We start from the raw sequence: 16,934 nt of genomic DNA on the forward strand, positions 1-16,934 counted from the left end.
TAATTTCATAAAAAATTTGAATTTATTCAAAAGTTTTATTTACATATAAATCTAAATTGTATCGCTCAGGAATTTTATGATTATTTCGAAATTACGTGATGCATTACATATAAAGCTAAACTGACAAGTTCTGGCTACACACTGGTAAAAAACAACGACTTTAGAATTTGAATTTCGAACATAGCGTCTTCCTTCTAGAGCCGTTGTAATGCCTGATAGACGAGTAAATAAGGAGGTTGCCAGAATATGGAATTTTGCCCTAAACTGGGGATGGTATTAGTCTAGGAAAGAAAACTGAAATTCTGAACTATTCCAAATAACATGACCTATGGAATTGTGACGGTCAAAATAAATAGAATAATTCGTCGGTTAAATAGAAAAATGTCACTATTCAAAATGTAATTTTTTTACAAGAAAATTATTTAAAGTTTATACTTTATTTAAATTATTATCTTTTCTTTAAAGTTAGATAATGATTAAGACGGCGTGGTTAATTTAATTAACTGATATAAAAGGAGGCAATTCTAGCTTCTAATTTTAAAAATGTCTTTTTTTTTATTTAATCAACGATATGTTGGGTGTAGGTCATGTTACTTATAATATGTCAGTACATCATACTTTATTTTTGGAAGAATGTTTCTGCAAAAAGAATTTGGGTCAAATTTAGGGGGAAACTGAAACGGTCATCTGGCAACACTGGTTCTCACTACCATTTCGTGAACGAAATCAATTGAATGTATATGTATGCTACCGCCTATATTGTCAAAACTTTATTCTAAAAAGAGTTCTTGTATAATTTCATAAAAAAAATATTTAAGTTAAGAGACGAGGCCCTGATGTCTCTCACGACGAAATTTATTGCAGTTCCCAAAGAGGATGTATGACGACCGTGTCTAAGCAGCATGCCTGTAATTGTATAAAAAATATAAATATAGATTTCTGTTAGGATACATCTTGTGGAAGGATCAAATATATAGAATCATATATAAATCTGTCTCAATTTATGATACCGTAAATACATTTCTAGCGTCTATAAAATCGTTCTACAGTTTCTTATTAGACACTGAACAAATTTAAGCAATAGGCAAAGACGAAATTTGAAAACAATTTCCAAACCTTCATACAAATTACATGGTGATTTTGAATGACGGGTTCAAAATGACCTTTAAAATACAAATATGATCCTATATGATTGTCCTTATCCACTAATAATCTAATTCTAAAGTAAACCCGAGACGGCCAAACATAAAAACGTACAGAATCACAAAATAATCATTTACTTTTTTCATACTCATACCATTCAGGTTCAGGGTCTGACATGTCGTTGGCTCGACTTTACTACAATTTTGAATTGAATTCTTTCTGTATATTACTGTGTGAATTGTTATACTAGTCATTTATATAAAGGCGACGCATGAATGTTTATAAAGTTTATTCAAGTGACATAAATTAATGTACATTTGAATGGATCTAAGAACTGCAATAAGATTAGGTATATAATGTTTATGGATATGAATGGTTTTATAATGAATATCAATTGTATTAATCTTGCAAATGTACAAATACAATTTAAATTGTTTAATTAAACAGTTTGACCGTTTCGGTTGTCCTTCAAAGATATATGTCATATTTTCGCCTGAACAATGTAGAAATTAAAAATTTGCTAAGTCGCTGGTGACCATCGATTTTACCGCCAAACGCACAGCTGAAATAGTTATCGCCATCACTGCTCCACAGCATTTTCTGTTTGCACCTAGTAGAACTACATATAGCATGACATTATGCAGATACAGAACAAATAACATAATATTTAAATGGAAAGAAAACGCACAGTGGCAATAAAGAGTATTTATTACAATCAGTCTTGCTTCTTGTTACATAACATGGAATATATTTTGAACACTTTATTAACAAAATCGCATAGGTGAGCACTCTAGATTCAGATAAACGTTTTGGACATCCCTGCAAACAATATATATACATTAAATCAGGATGTAGTCATACTGTATGGCAAGGTTTCATTCAAATCCATTTAGAGGTAACAAACATATATAAAACACTTTTTCATATATACCTAATATAAGCCTTCTTATAAACGTTAAATTTTAATGACTATGAAACGTTACCAGGAAGTTGCACAAAGAGACAGAATAGACAAATATTACATTTTTTGTACTAAATAATTGTATATTATTTAATAATGCTAGCTAAAAAATATTGCTTTTGCATATTCCCGAACCCTGACTATTCGAACACAAGAACTTAACAAGTACAAACATTTTGCAATATATATATTTAAAAGGTAATGTTTAATGACATCATTTAGAATAATTTCAATTACAAATGTCATATGTACAGTCAACAACAACGTAATTAACGCTTAAAACATTTGGATATTTTAAAAAAAAAATAATGGTACTAATATTTTTGGTATTCATATTAGACTGAGAGAGAAAGGGACAGAAAGATATAAAGTAAGGTATTTTATGGCAGAAAATCTTATCGGTCACTTTCACTGACGTACTTGACACATGATATATGGCACAAAAGTATTATAAAATAAACATAATAGCAAAATTTACACAAATCTAACGATCTAATATAGAATGCTACCAATAAATCATTCATATACATGGCATTATTTATAAAAATTCAATGCCACCTAGACATGAAATTCCTTTATCATCGTAACATATAAACACTGCAATGCAGTCCATACGCATATTATTTAGTGCCGTATAAAATGTTTAATATTAATTAAGTATACTGATATTGTTTCATTCATTTATATTTAAAGATTACTTCTTACATGACTAGAAGGCACAGATTTGAGGTATAACTTTATTAAGTATATTAATTAACTGTACCCAAAAAAATAGGATCAATAGTAATACATTTTCAAATATATATATTGTACTACTTATTATATTTTTTTACAAATAATTTATAACTATTCTTCAGAGGTAATTTTATTTATGTCTATTGATTGGCAGTGATTTCCCTACACCACTTAATGTATAATATCGTATTATAATATCACAGTTAGGGTTTTAATTACAACGCCAGAGCACGCTACAGCAGAAAACAATATTTTTAATGAGATCAATCTCCTTACTTATAAAAACCTTGGTACTTGATAAGGGGCTATGTATAACTCCACACGTTAGGTCGACAGAGTGAGAGACATAAGCTTTAGGACCCCTTACACCGCTATCTTCTTAATCTCAGATTTTGTGACGTGTTATTTCAATATTAATATTAAAAGACGCTTTTTTTTCTATAAACATTGATCAACTGTAACAGACACGGTGCAAAAATTACAAATTAGTGAAGATAATTTATGCATGGCCCCTAACCAGTGACTAATATGATGTTTAATTTAAAATTAATACTATACACAAAATATTTGTGATGACTAGGTAGATGTAGTTTTTATATGTTAGGCGTGGCGTTAACGTGACACAAACATACAGACATTACTTATAACGCAAAAAATTGAATAATAAAATACCCGTAGTGCAGGATTTTTCTATGCTAAACGTATGCTGAGATGCAGACGACAAGTCGAAGAGAAAAGAATTGATATAGACATTTTGGTAATGGACGCATAAATATCAGCTGCGGCTTCTATAATGCAGATAAGTAAAATAAATGTGTATTTTTTATTTTACTTATCTACATTATAGTTCATGGTTCGCCGAGTTGCTAGCAGAATTCTATGCTACGCATCAACTGGATCTAGGGCGCTCTCGTAACCATAAACTGTCAAGCTTTATTAAAATGACTGGTTTGTGATAAACTACTGTGCACTGTACTATCGACATCTGAGCATACATTTGAACATATGCAGGCCAAACACATTGCGATAAATCTCTAGTCTATTATTAATTTTATACACAACTTTATTTAATAATTATGTCAACTGTATAGCATGAAGTATATAGCAAGTAGGGAATTACCACAATGAGTGTAGTTCACATCACATTAAATTAAAATATCCTTTAAGACGCACAGCGGTTAAGTTAATCACTTAATATTTAATTACAGTAAGTGTTAATGTAAGGACAAAATTAAATTATAAAAAAGTCTTACTATAAAACTAGATAATTAATGTATACAGTACTTAATATAATGGAAGATAAACATGGAAATATAAAATTTCTTAAATATTTGACGCCAATATCTCTAATCTTAACTCTATTAACAGGTACATGTGGTGGAATTTCTGTTTTTAGGTACGAATGCCGAAGTTGCGAGCGTTGTAGCTGAACTAGTCAGCAAGCTATATAAATCATAGCCCGCTGAAGCGCACCTTTGACTAAAACTTAAATAAAAATTAAATACAAAAATTACAATTAAGCAGTGGCGAAATATATACAGATAATATAACATATTCTTCTATATTTATAATACTATATTTGTAGCACTTTGAGCATTGTCAACTTGACTGAACAGTGATGTCTATATCTAACATTCACGTACTATTTATGTTAATCACATATTATTAGTATATTTAAATCAATATTTTAGTTACAATAAATATAGGACAAAAAATTAATATGAAAGTCTGATTCAGCAAAAGTTTCAACAGAACCCGCACCGTGTTTCTTGTCAAAACTACACGAGATAGCAATATTACGAGAGTATAGAAGTCAGCTTGGGGTATTCAGGTGGCATCTTCGTTACTTGTAAATATTTTCTACCCACAAGGAATGTGGTGTGATTTTATTTGTGCGAAATACGACCTCCACATACACGTTATGTCATGGTAACATTATTTGTTTCATTCATGCCTGCCATACCTCACTCTCAGTTTCAATCTAAGATGTCCTGGTTACATGACACAGCGCAAAAGTGTTACTATTCGCCCTTGCAATAGTCGAATAATGGCGCGAAAGTCACATAGTCATGGGAAAGTCTGCTCAAAATAAGGCTAATAAAAATTGAAAACATAACTAGTCTGGTATTCTGAAATTTTTCTTTAATCTGTCACCTATGTCTAGGTATTTCTTCCTATCTTACCTTCAATAATAAAGACCATAAGTTCAGCGTTGAATATCAAGTGTCCCAACATCCTGATCTGTATGCTGTATTGTCATGTATTATATGTCACATTTAAGATATATGACTTTTTATATATAAATAGAGTCAGTAAATGTTACTGCGCAACCAGACACGTCAATTTTAATGTTTAGTAAAAGGAACCTTAATAGGTTTGCAAGATAAATTAAAAGACTAAAAAGGAATCTAAAATATGATTTTCAAATATCATCGACAGACTTTTCATACTTCTTATCATAGGGATCCTTACGAAATCTCCAAAAATGTAACTGAATGTGTAAAATTCTGATATTAACGACTGCCTCAATACCTGCATATACAACAAATTGGCCGAATATATCGCTCATTGGCATGTCAGCAATGAGAACTCCATGAGATATGATGATGTGATAAAGAAGCCTTATTGATTATGTGGGATGAATGTACCATGAGTCATAGAGGCTTTTGACAGAACCTTAAAATACTCGTCGGAAAAAATCGGAAAATATGATCCAATCATGATTTTGAGAAATTTAAGCCTATCGAACATGTGCATTGTGCAATGGGATGAAGCTGCTTTCTAAGGAATTGAAGGACAATTTAATTGTAGCGACCATTACCACCGGCACGGGCCACTGTAGCTGCGCAACTAGCTCATATACCAAGAATACCGATGATCCCAACTGATCTACCAATACCATTTAAACGGCTTCAATTTCCGGTTCAAATATCTTCTATATATTAAGGTTGTAACATAAGTGCGTTCGGTTTCATTTATTCTTTTCATTTACTACGATTTGTAGAAATTTATATAGAGTGTATATTAATTTGATACAGCTCTTTTTGCTCTATTATATATTTGGTTTTTTGGGATAATATAATTTTTCATTGTTTATGTCTCCAAAATGAACTGTCCAAGAGGCAAAAATTTGCAACCTACTTTTCTTCGCTTATCACCGCGGTTAAAAAGCTGCTGAAATCGCTCGGGACATATGCAACTTGTATGGAGATGTCATAGGTGAGCGTGCAGCACAAAAATGGTTCACAAAGTTTAAAAAGAGCGACTTTGAGCTCGAGAACAGGCTTCGCTGCGGATGAAGTGCAGAATTCAAAGTGAAATATTTGAAGGAAGACGGTCGCTAAACAACGCGTGTATTGGCCGAATATAAACACCAGTGCTATGACGATCTCCCGCCACCTTCAATCAATGAGCTTTATCCAAAAACTCAGAGCTTAACTCCCTCCCAAGCTTAACGAGTTCAAGAAAGAAAATCGCCATCAAATTGCTGTTCAACATCTAGCCCGCCATCGTGCAACACTCGGTTATAAATACCGGTCGGTTTTTGTACCGAATCGTCACTGGAGATGAGAAATGGTGTCAGTACGTCAATATAAAGCAAAGAAAAAAGTGGGTGGCTCCAGGAGAGCTCGAATGCGACGTTTTCAGAACTCACCGTACTCTTCCGACCTTGCGCCAACCCACTGCAATCTTTTCCGCTACATCTCAAATCAAATTTGGGGTGTTACTTTCGACAACGCAGAGCACCTCATAAATTGGCTTAACCACTTCTTAGACACCAGACCGGGCGAAATTTGATGAAACGAGAACAACAAATTAGTCGAGAGGTGGGAGGAAGTTCTTAATAGTTATGGGAAAACGTCATTGATTAAACTATTCTTGTAATTATTGTTTTTTGCTTAAATATACCTCTTCGAAAGAAACCGAAAGAACTCATGTTACAACCCAAATTTATTTAAATTAGTGCAAAGTCATAATTCAATGTACGACGTCCAGAGTTATGCTGTATCGCGACCTTCAATCATTAATTTACTGTCAAATAATTGAAACTAAAACCTAATACAATACAAAAATAAAAGAGAATTAAAAAATCAAAGAGAATAAAAAAGTATAAAATACTAAATTCATAATCATCGTAAAAGAACCATCGCACAGCAAATGCTCAGCGCAATGTCATATAGCATAAGGCATAAAATTAAAGCAAGTACAGTACATTTTCATGTACGTAATAACGGTATGTTTACAAAAAATATTATACCGTATGCAGTAGTGAAAATTCAGGCACTTATATCGCTATTGTTATAAGTGTCCGGACAGGACAATATAACTTTGAGCACAGTGGTAAGCCAGTTCTTCTTTTTCAACAATTTTGCAATATTTTCATCCAGCGTTTTAGTGGATTTTATCAATGTGTCCTTCTTCGCTTGATTTTGTTGGTACCTATAAAAAAAAAACGGGAGTAAATTAAATACATATAATAAGATTATGACTAATCAGTATCGGTACATAAAAGAGAAACTATTAATAGGGGACTTTAATAACGCAATAGAACCTAAAATCATGATTACAATTTTGTTTGTTTGTGGCGGAATTAACATCATCAGAAAATAAGTGACATTAGGCTGGACTGGAATCTAGGATATAGTTTTATTGGATCAACCTGAAAGCAAGGAAGATGAGCCACTGAGTCTTTAAATATAAAAAAAAAAACTCATTAATCAAACACAAAAATAACAAGAAAATACCCGTATTATTTGATTGTTATGTAATATTAGAAGGCACAATAATCGTAATATATATCATCCATTAGTTATTATAAAAAGTAAATGTGTATGTCTGAGTTTGTACTATGTAACTTCAAAGATATACTGCAAAATATAAGAAAGGTAACCAATCAACTTATGCGTTTTCAAGTCTTTGTGTAATTGTATTTTACTTAGTTTGTTTTGTTTTTAATTCTAGGGATGTCATAAAAAAATAGAAGTGTAACACATAAAATATATTATGAAACATATAAACATTCTAATTTATTATTAATTAGAGATGTACTTATTTCATATGATTAAATTTTTCTTAATTTTTTATATTTAAACTGAATTATTGTGCCTAACTAACCCATCTCGAATATCAGTCATGATAATATATACTTAGATCCATCTTATAATATTATAAATGCGAAAGCATCTCAGCTTATTACCTTTTCATGATTAATCGACTGAACGGATCGTAATGAAATTTAATATGAAGATAAATGGTACTACAAATAACATGGACAATCAATTTATTTTAAAATAAATTTAAAGGGGGTGAAATAGGGGATGAAGTCGTGGGTAACAGTTACTGCTATACAATGTAAGTGATGGAGCTCACATAACTATGTGTATTTATTATACAGGTAAATATTCAGCAAATAATCATCTAAAAGATTGAACAACAACAGACAGACAGAACAGCTACATTGTTACATACTACTAGAGATTACGACTAAAGCGGAATATTAATAAAATAAGTGAATCATACCTGAGCTTATGCAATTCACAATTCAGACATTTCTTGTATACTGGTTGCTCTGTATTTTCAAGCACAGGTGGGGGGACAGCCGCTGTAAAAAATATACAATACATATAATAGTAAATATATGCACGCTTAAAAATATACTATATTAACTAAGAAGAATATGTAAGAATTTTAAGTTAACATTATCTTATATATAAAATTCTCGTGTCAATGTTATTTACCATACTCCTGCCAAACGGCTTGATTGATTTTTATGAAATTTTGTATGTCTATTCAGTAGGTCTGAGAATCAGCTATTTATTTTTCATACCCCAAGTGGTTAAGGGATATCCACCCCTTAAATATATATTTTATTTTTTTTGCATAATATTTTATTTTCATTTTATTATATATATTATTTAGGATTGAAAAATACATATAACCCTAAATTTTCACCCCTCTAGCCTGACCCCAATTTTTTAAATGCGATTTTAATTTATATGACAAAACAACGTTTGCAGGGTCAGCTAGTAATTTATAAATAATTATTCTCATTCCTAACAATAACACATTAAACATACATCAGGTAGATTATAATAATAATAACAAGCCAGAACAATTCACACAGCGCCATCTAGTCTCAAACTATGCAGCTTGTACAATGGGTGCTAAACAACTGTTCGAAAACAGGTTGTTTTTCGTAAATACATACTATTATGTACATGCTATCACGTACATACTATCTACACAATATATATAGTAAACTCATAGCAGAATATAAACAATCATAATCATGAATACAAACGTTTGTAAAGTGCGATAAATGGAACCCAGGACCACTGGAACTTTACAACCACATAGTTAATTCTAACTAAATCAAGCCAATACCAAAGCGAATGCCAATGCCGTAGTGTCACTACTTTAAATAAATTTTACAATTGAAAACATTTATTTAAAGTAGTCTTACTACTTTAAATAAATGTTTCAATTGTGGACCTTAAGTATTAACCACCCAGTGGTCGAAAATGTATCATAATTAATTTAACATTTCAGTAATAGACGAATAATATTAAAGACAAACAATATTAATCTAATCTCAATTTGACCACAGAATTTAACAACAAACAAAGAGTATATAATATATACATATGTATGTGTGTCAAATACATGGCAGTGTGTGTAATGTTTATTTTATTGATTTAAGGTATTTTTCATGCATAAATAAATAAAAATAAACTATAAGTATGCGAAGTTTCATACTACTCCGTCCCTGCAATTTCTTAAAAAGGGGTACGTTTTTGCTCCACGTAGTAACATTATTACATTTCACTATAAATACAGTAAGTAAATATTTCTAATAATTACATTAAAAGGCTGATTTCGAATCATTAAAAGTTCATTTGAAGGGAAAAAACGTATACGCATGGAACACGTAAGTCTTATTTATTTAATATTTTTTTATACCTATAGAAGGTAGTGTTACGCCCGTTGTTTCTTCTCTAAATATTTTTACTTAATTAAATATTTCACTGGTGTTTTGTAAAGCACAACATCAATCACAAAATCGGCCATTTCAGTGTCTGTGCCATAAAGTCATACTCAAGATGTTTATATACTGTTTAAATAGATTATCTATACATCATATCGTATCATTCAGTGGTACCATGGGCATTTTATAATAGCGAAATGTCCACAGTGCTGTTCATGTATATATGCAACAGTTACCATCAGGTAGGAATGTAAACTTTTTGCCATTCATTATAAAAGATTAGGAACATTTCTTTATTTATATTTGTCTACAAAGTATCTTAAGTTGCGTTCGGGTATAAAGCAGGTAGTGCGTGTCCATCTGCCACCCAGTCCTTTCCGCCGTAAGGGATCCTTCGGGATTACACCCCAATTTGTGTTCCCCAATTTGTGTTTCGACTACCTACCTAGGGTAAAAACGTCTTTGTCTGATGATACGACCCCTATTTACCTGCTGTTCTATATACTGCCTACAGGTACCAGTTGGCGTCGCTGAGTTTTGATAACATTGTTTTCTCTAAAGATCTATATATTTTATTGATTTTCTGTCCTGAGACTTAATATAAGATTCTATTGAAAAATGTTTAATTTTTAATATTATGTGATAGAGAGACTGTAAAATATGTATGCATATATTTTTTAGTTTGTCTATGCTAACTCCATAGATCAGCTTGTGTGATTCTAAAAATAAATATAGCACATTAACTACAAATAAAAACTATCAACCTTGCAATTTGAAGTGAATATGGAAAGTTACAGAATTAGGTCACCTTTCCATATGCACTTCAAATTATGTTATTACCAATTCTCAATTCTAATGGATTAAAATTTATGACTTTGAATGAACCATTTGAGAGTTGCTGACGAGGTAGGTGTCCGGTTCACAATTACAAATACTGTATTGTTAAAACTGCTAAATGGTCCATTCATAAATAGAAAATTATATTATTGAAATGATGATTAATCAGGACCACCAAAAAAGACGATTCTGCCGGGAATCATACTCTACCCGTGATATAATCCTTACCACATCTGTTCATAGTCTTTGACTTATTGCAAGATAGACACAAAAAAAATATTAATGAGAATTGTTAATAACATAATCAAGACAGCCCAGACATATATGGCCTAGGTTTCTACATTACAACATAGGTTTGTAAAGAAACACATGCCACATGTTTCGTTATAAACATTGATGAGAGATTAAATTTAAGAACACCTACCACCGTCTGACCAATCCCTCTTCAGTGTGGATCTCATGGACGGCGCAGTGGTCTGGTAGACATCTTGTGGCAACTTTGGATTTACCACGCTCGTTTTGGGAACGCTTATGGTGGGAACCGTAGGAATGCCACCACTGAAATAATTTATAATAATGTATAATTTGCTTACCACGGAATGGTGTATACGTAACATGACCACAAGTCCCGTTTTGAATGGGACTGTCCCGTCTTTCGTTTCTTGTGGCCTGTCCTGGTGGCCCCGAATAGCATCTGGGGGCGCAAAATAATCTCATTTTCAAAAAAAAGCGCGATTGTGACCGTACCTACCGTTTACCATTACCTGATATGAAAGAGACCCATGTCCATCCTCATCGGATTTAGTAATTACATTAAATGTAAGAAAACAAAAAAAGTCAATATTTTATAAAGGTTAAATAAACATTAAGAAAGAAGTGTGTTTTCCCCCTTCCTGCTGATTCTATTATCCACCATTGATAACCTGATAGCATATAATGATAGTCTAGGTGGTAAAATTTCATTGCTATCTATTAGAAAAAACATATTACACTTGGACTTCAAAGTCTCCACAAGAGAAGCATTATGATGATATAAAATGTACCAAGAGACATCATCTTTAGTTTCATAATATGTGTCATATATGTATTTCCTTCTCTATTAAATATATTTCCCAATCTTTATTATTACATTAAGTATATATATCAACATAATTACCCAGCTTGCATTTCCGTTGGTGGGCTAGGATATACTGGATGCATTACTTCACGTGAAGGGCCTGCAGCAAAATTGATTAATATAATTTGTGATAATAATCATTAGCATAACATAACATTAGTTTCTAATTAAGATAAATTAACAAATGAAAAAACATTAACATGAAATGGTGGATTTAACTAGTAATGTAAAAATGGTCATATTCTTCTAGAAATTAATAATTAACATTCTTTTCTGCAGATATATTTTAAAAAATGGTATATTTGGTAATGGATTGACTTTTATTTTTTGTAAAAAAAAAACCCACACTAAGATTAATATAGAAAACTGAATGAATCTATTAGTAAATGAATACCAGTTATGAAGTTATATAATACTTAAATCCACAATGGATCATATACAGAAACAACAGAATAATTGGTGTACATTTAAAATAAACTTGAAGACTGTAAATTTAAAATAAATAAATAATTATAAATATTTCAGAGGAATTGAGGAGAACCTCCTAATTGAAGTGCAATATCATTTTGTAATAATAATGAAATTTAATCAATGTGAGTCTGTGAAGATATAAAATTTTGTATAAATATATAAAAATGTAAGTGCTTTCAACATATATTTTATAAATACCAGAGAAAATAAGAAAGGAAGAGAAAAGACCTACAAAGGCTTACCTTCAGGAAGTGAGTGTGGTCGAATGACATTTCCCTCTTTCAAATGGCTCAATGTATGTGGTGGCAAATATCCCGTTCTAAAAAAACTTTCCTTTTCAAAAGTAGTAGCATGTACGAAGAAGCACATTGCTCGTTTACATTTTCCATTAGCATAATCACGACAAAACTTGTATACACCTTTTAGTTGAGCCAAATCCAACACATGCGCATAAATGCAGGTTTCTCCTCTCTTGCATGTACCACGAATGAAATCCTTGCACATTGTTTTTTTAGGTTTTTCTGCGGACTCAAACTCAATAGAATATTCTCCTGTCTGTTCCATATTTGGTTTTTTTTCTGTGCTAACTTCATACGTATCATCCACAACCTCCGTCTTAAGTTTAAAATTCAAAGGATTGTCTGGTGGTGGAGAATTTGGTGGTAGTGGTGGTTGCACTGTCATTTTTACCTTACTGTCGTTTTCCAATATTTTATTTGACATAGACGTAGACGCAGACCCTGACGGTACACTAGACGTCGACGCTACCTTATCTTCTTCCTCAAACTTAGATTTTAAATACTTCTTCATGTGTTTAAAATTAGGCGAAGGCTTAAAATTGATTGAGTTAGCACCTCCAGGTAACATTTCTGAACCTGATTGAATAAAATTAAACACAGTATAAATAATAATCTCAATTTACACAGCGCCATCTAGACCGAAGTTAGTAAAGCTTGTGTTATGGGTACTATATAACTGATACAAATACATTGATACATTTTTTTCATAAATACATACATATTATACATAGAAAATACCCAGACCGATACAAACAATCATACTCAGGAATACAAATGTTTGTGCCGTGTGAGGAATCAAACCCACTATCATTGGAAGTAAGGAGGTGTGCTAAACCACTCAACCACAGAGGTCGTCAATATATAATAATTTAATAAATGGAAATACCTTATAATTATAAAGACTAAATATATTTGTACTCAATAATTTATTTTAAGTATTATATTAGTGGAGAGATAAAATATATAATTAAAAGATTATAAAGGAGTCACCATCCAACAATGAAGTCAGACAGAATTCTTTTGGATAAATTTTAAAAAATGTAAGTACCACATTTTTGATGGTACATTTAAGGAATTATTGTACAATTATGCACTAATATATGGTAACAAAAATATACAAATAACCATGTGATGATGCAATGCACAATACTATAGAGCAAGAGCCCACAATGCCAGACATTTATTTATTTATATACACACTATCATTACAGGCATATGCCCAATACAACAGTGCATCCAACATTACAACACCAGTTTGGTAACATAGCTTATAAAATACAATGCGGTCCTTGTGAAATCACACAGACTACATACAAATAAATCTGTTCCCTCTTCAGACATATGTCTTAGTAGTAAGTGTGAAAGTTCTTGTATGTGTGTCCCCAACAAAAGTAAGGACAATCCCCATGCAACCTAGGCCCTGGTTCCTTTGGCAGGTAACAGGTAACAAAGGTGTGAAAATCTTCACATCAAATTTGTTATTTTAAGAAACTCCATTTTTTTATATATTTATCGTAGCAGTGTTATAACTTGTAATACTGATACGAACAATGTGTGAAATTTTTTTATTTCATATACTTATAATAAATTTGAGATTAAATTGTATTCACCTTTCTTACCTAACAAACTGTCTGGCAATTTAGGAAACACAGTTTAATAGTTCTATATATATACTTCAGCTTTCATAAAATAATGTAAGTTTACTTGTGTTGGGGACACAAATATAAGGCCATCATGGGCTCATAGGCTACTATTTAAATGCACTTTCAAATCACAATCTACACAAAACCAAATGAGGTTCCATATGAATAATTTAGATTGTGAATACTAGGCATATCCTAAACACTGTTAATTTCTAAAATATAGAACGAAGATATAGCACAGAGAGAGAAACACTAAAGTTATTTATTACCTTTTAAAATCCTTTGAAAATGGAAAAGATATTTAAGCAACGCCTTTTGTCTTTGGATTAACTAGAGTTTTTAAAGGTACTTTAAAATTTTTGCTATATAGATGCTTTCAAATAATTCAAAAAAATAAGTGAGCATTAGCTTTATACGCCATGCTAACAGTATTTATTAATATTATAAAGTAAACAGATTGAAATAAAGTCTTTAGAAATATTTACATAAAACATACGTACTTGCTCCAGATGACATGCTATCTTTTGCCCAAAGAATTGCAGAAAGGGTTTCTTGTTACTCCTAACTGATCCTGATACAAAGTGTCGTCCTTATAATTGTCTAACATAACTGGAAAGCCACAAACTTATTTATGAAGTGGCAAAAATTGGAACTAAGGCCCACATATTGAAATGTTATTTAATAGTCAGTTGCAGTTTCGCTTAAGTACTCAATGTTGTCATCATATAGTATACATTTTACCCATTATGCTACAGTTGAAATAAAATTTCATTACTATATTCAATTTATAATCAACAAATACAGTACATTATATAATGCTACTGTATTTTTTAAGATTCTCAATATTAGAAATGTAAATAAATCTAGATCTATACTGTGTATCTAGCACAGGGTAGCATTCTATTACCCTAATATATAATCAATATTTATATAATGACAACACCACTCTGCTATTAGCGCCTCTTCGATTTACAAATAAGTTGGTAACACAGCATGTTCATAAAATGGCGCCGACTAGTTTTTTTGCAAGGGTTGCCATTGTATACAGCAGCGTTAAAATGGTTATTTTTGGTAACGAATAGAAAATTTTATTTTTTGCCACATTGTTAGGCACTAACCTCGCTGATGGAGAAACATCGTGAATCTCAATTTACGATGTTTCTCCAAGAGAAATCAGAATTCATAGCTGAGAGTATAGTTTTATCGAATTAGTGTATACAAAAGTAAAACCGAGCGGAACATCATAATATGTGGTGAATTTACTTACACCGCGCAGCAATACTGTTGTCTAGATACGATTTGTTATAGGCAAAAAACAGCTTTGTTATTCGGGCTAGTTCTCTCTTCCTTTGTAATTGGGTTTTAGCGGCTACGCTAGTATCTCCATATGTTATTTATTTTTGAGGATTAATAAAGTTTATATATATAAATTTAATTATTATAAATATATCCAACTAAATACTTCAAATGACTATTCAATTTTCTAGAGAAATTGTTACAAATGAACGCTGCTTATTTATATATTTTATTTACACTTACTTTACGAATTTATACTTACTGTTTATGGTATTTCGTACATAATAAATAAAGATTTCGAGATAACTAACAAATAATACCTATAAATACTCGTAGGTATCCGTATTAAATATAAATATATTATATACCTAGGATTTTATAATTAGTTAGTAAAATATCATGAGCGTTATTTGTTTCCACAAATACCAGTTTTTTAATGGATGATAATGGTGCACCAGCATGCGGGTTTATGTTGGCGAGGCATCATTAGCGGATGATACGATAAGGTCAGTTAGTCCCATGGTTTCCAGGAGGAACCATATGTCCCTATAAAATATTTTACTTCGAATGTTTTTATAAAATAAGTTTGTACAAGTTTTGTACCTATGGTAGTGGAACAAAATACGGGGTCATCATCTGATTTTCCTTATCTTATCCGCATTTGGGATAGGCGTCATGTATAGATTAATGAAAAAGTTAGAAAAAAAAGGAAACGGTATAAAACTTATTACAGAAAAAACAAATAGCAAAAAGAAAACAGAAAATAATGGAAAAAAAATATTCTTTTTCCTTCATTCCATTTTTTTTAACAAACTCGAATATATTTCATTTAAAAATAGATTTTGCAAATTTAGAACTAAGGCTTGTGAAGTCTGTCCATGAGCCCTTCACTTGTGATCAAGAGCGCGCCCTTTTGAACGCGGGAAAGCTTGCGTGCCATTCAGGATTTTATCTATTTTTTGTGTTGAATTTTTCGCTTGTGATTATGAATTTAATTTTTTTAAAGTGTATGTAATTACCTATACTGTATGTAGTACCTATACTGTTTTAAATTAGACGCGATCATTATTTAGACGTGCAATTAAGAAAAATCATAGGATCTTACGTCTTATTTATTTTGATTGATTCTCAATAATCAAAACAAATTTTATATGAGTATAAATATAGGATTTATAATATAAAATATAAAACTTGATAAGATTCCGTGATTTTATCGTAATTATATGTGTATAATTGCCCTATAGCTTTCAGATAATTAAGGTAAACCGTAAAAGGTAGTCTGAGAAAGTCTCGTCTATAATATTTCAACCGTCGAGTTGTTTGCTTTGTATTGTATATTCGATCGTAGGTTTGGTTAACAAAGAGTAAAGTATACCATGCAGTGAAATGACAAAATAAGGGGCATGTCATCTTAGTCCTTTGGAATGGCGACGGCGACAATATGATA

The 16,934-nt window shown here is 31.3% G+C and overlaps 1 protein-coding gene across 2 annotated transcripts; it reads right to left on the reverse strand.

Moving 5' to 3' along the window:
* Positions 1–454: 454 nt before the first annotated feature.
* Positions 455–14,888, reverse strand: LOC131849223 (muscleblind-like protein 3). Of its 2 annotated transcripts, none has more exons than XM_059199244.1 (7): positions 14,692–14,888; positions 12,492–13,124; positions 11,818–11,878; positions 11,086–11,219; positions 8,360–8,441; positions 7,098–7,279; positions 455–906 (listed from the first exon to the last, which is right to left on the reverse strand). In XM_059199244.1, the coding sequence occupies exons 1-6, from the start codon at positions 14,705–14,707 to the stop codon at positions 7,117–7,119; spliced, it is 1,089 nt and encodes a 362-aa protein (XP_059055227.1). In that variant the 5' UTR covers positions 14,708–14,888; the 3' UTR covers positions 455–906; positions 7,098–7,116. The 2 variants fall into 2 exon arrangements, with proteins under 2 accessions (XP_059055227.1, XP_059055228.1); XM_059199245.1 differs by lacking the exon at positions 11,086–11,219 and adding an exon at positions 11,255–11,355.
* Between the last annotated feature and the right edge of the window lie 2,046 nt (positions 14,889–16,934).

The sequence above is a fragment of the Achroia grisella genome, unplaced genomic scaffold (genome assembly GCF_030625045.1).
Source record: "Achroia grisella isolate CSIRO2021 unplaced genomic scaffold, CSIRO_AGI_Agris_v1 utg640, whole genome shotgun sequence".
Lineage (NCBI taxonomy): Eukaryota > Metazoa > Arthropoda > Insecta > Lepidoptera > Pyralidae > Achroia > Achroia grisella.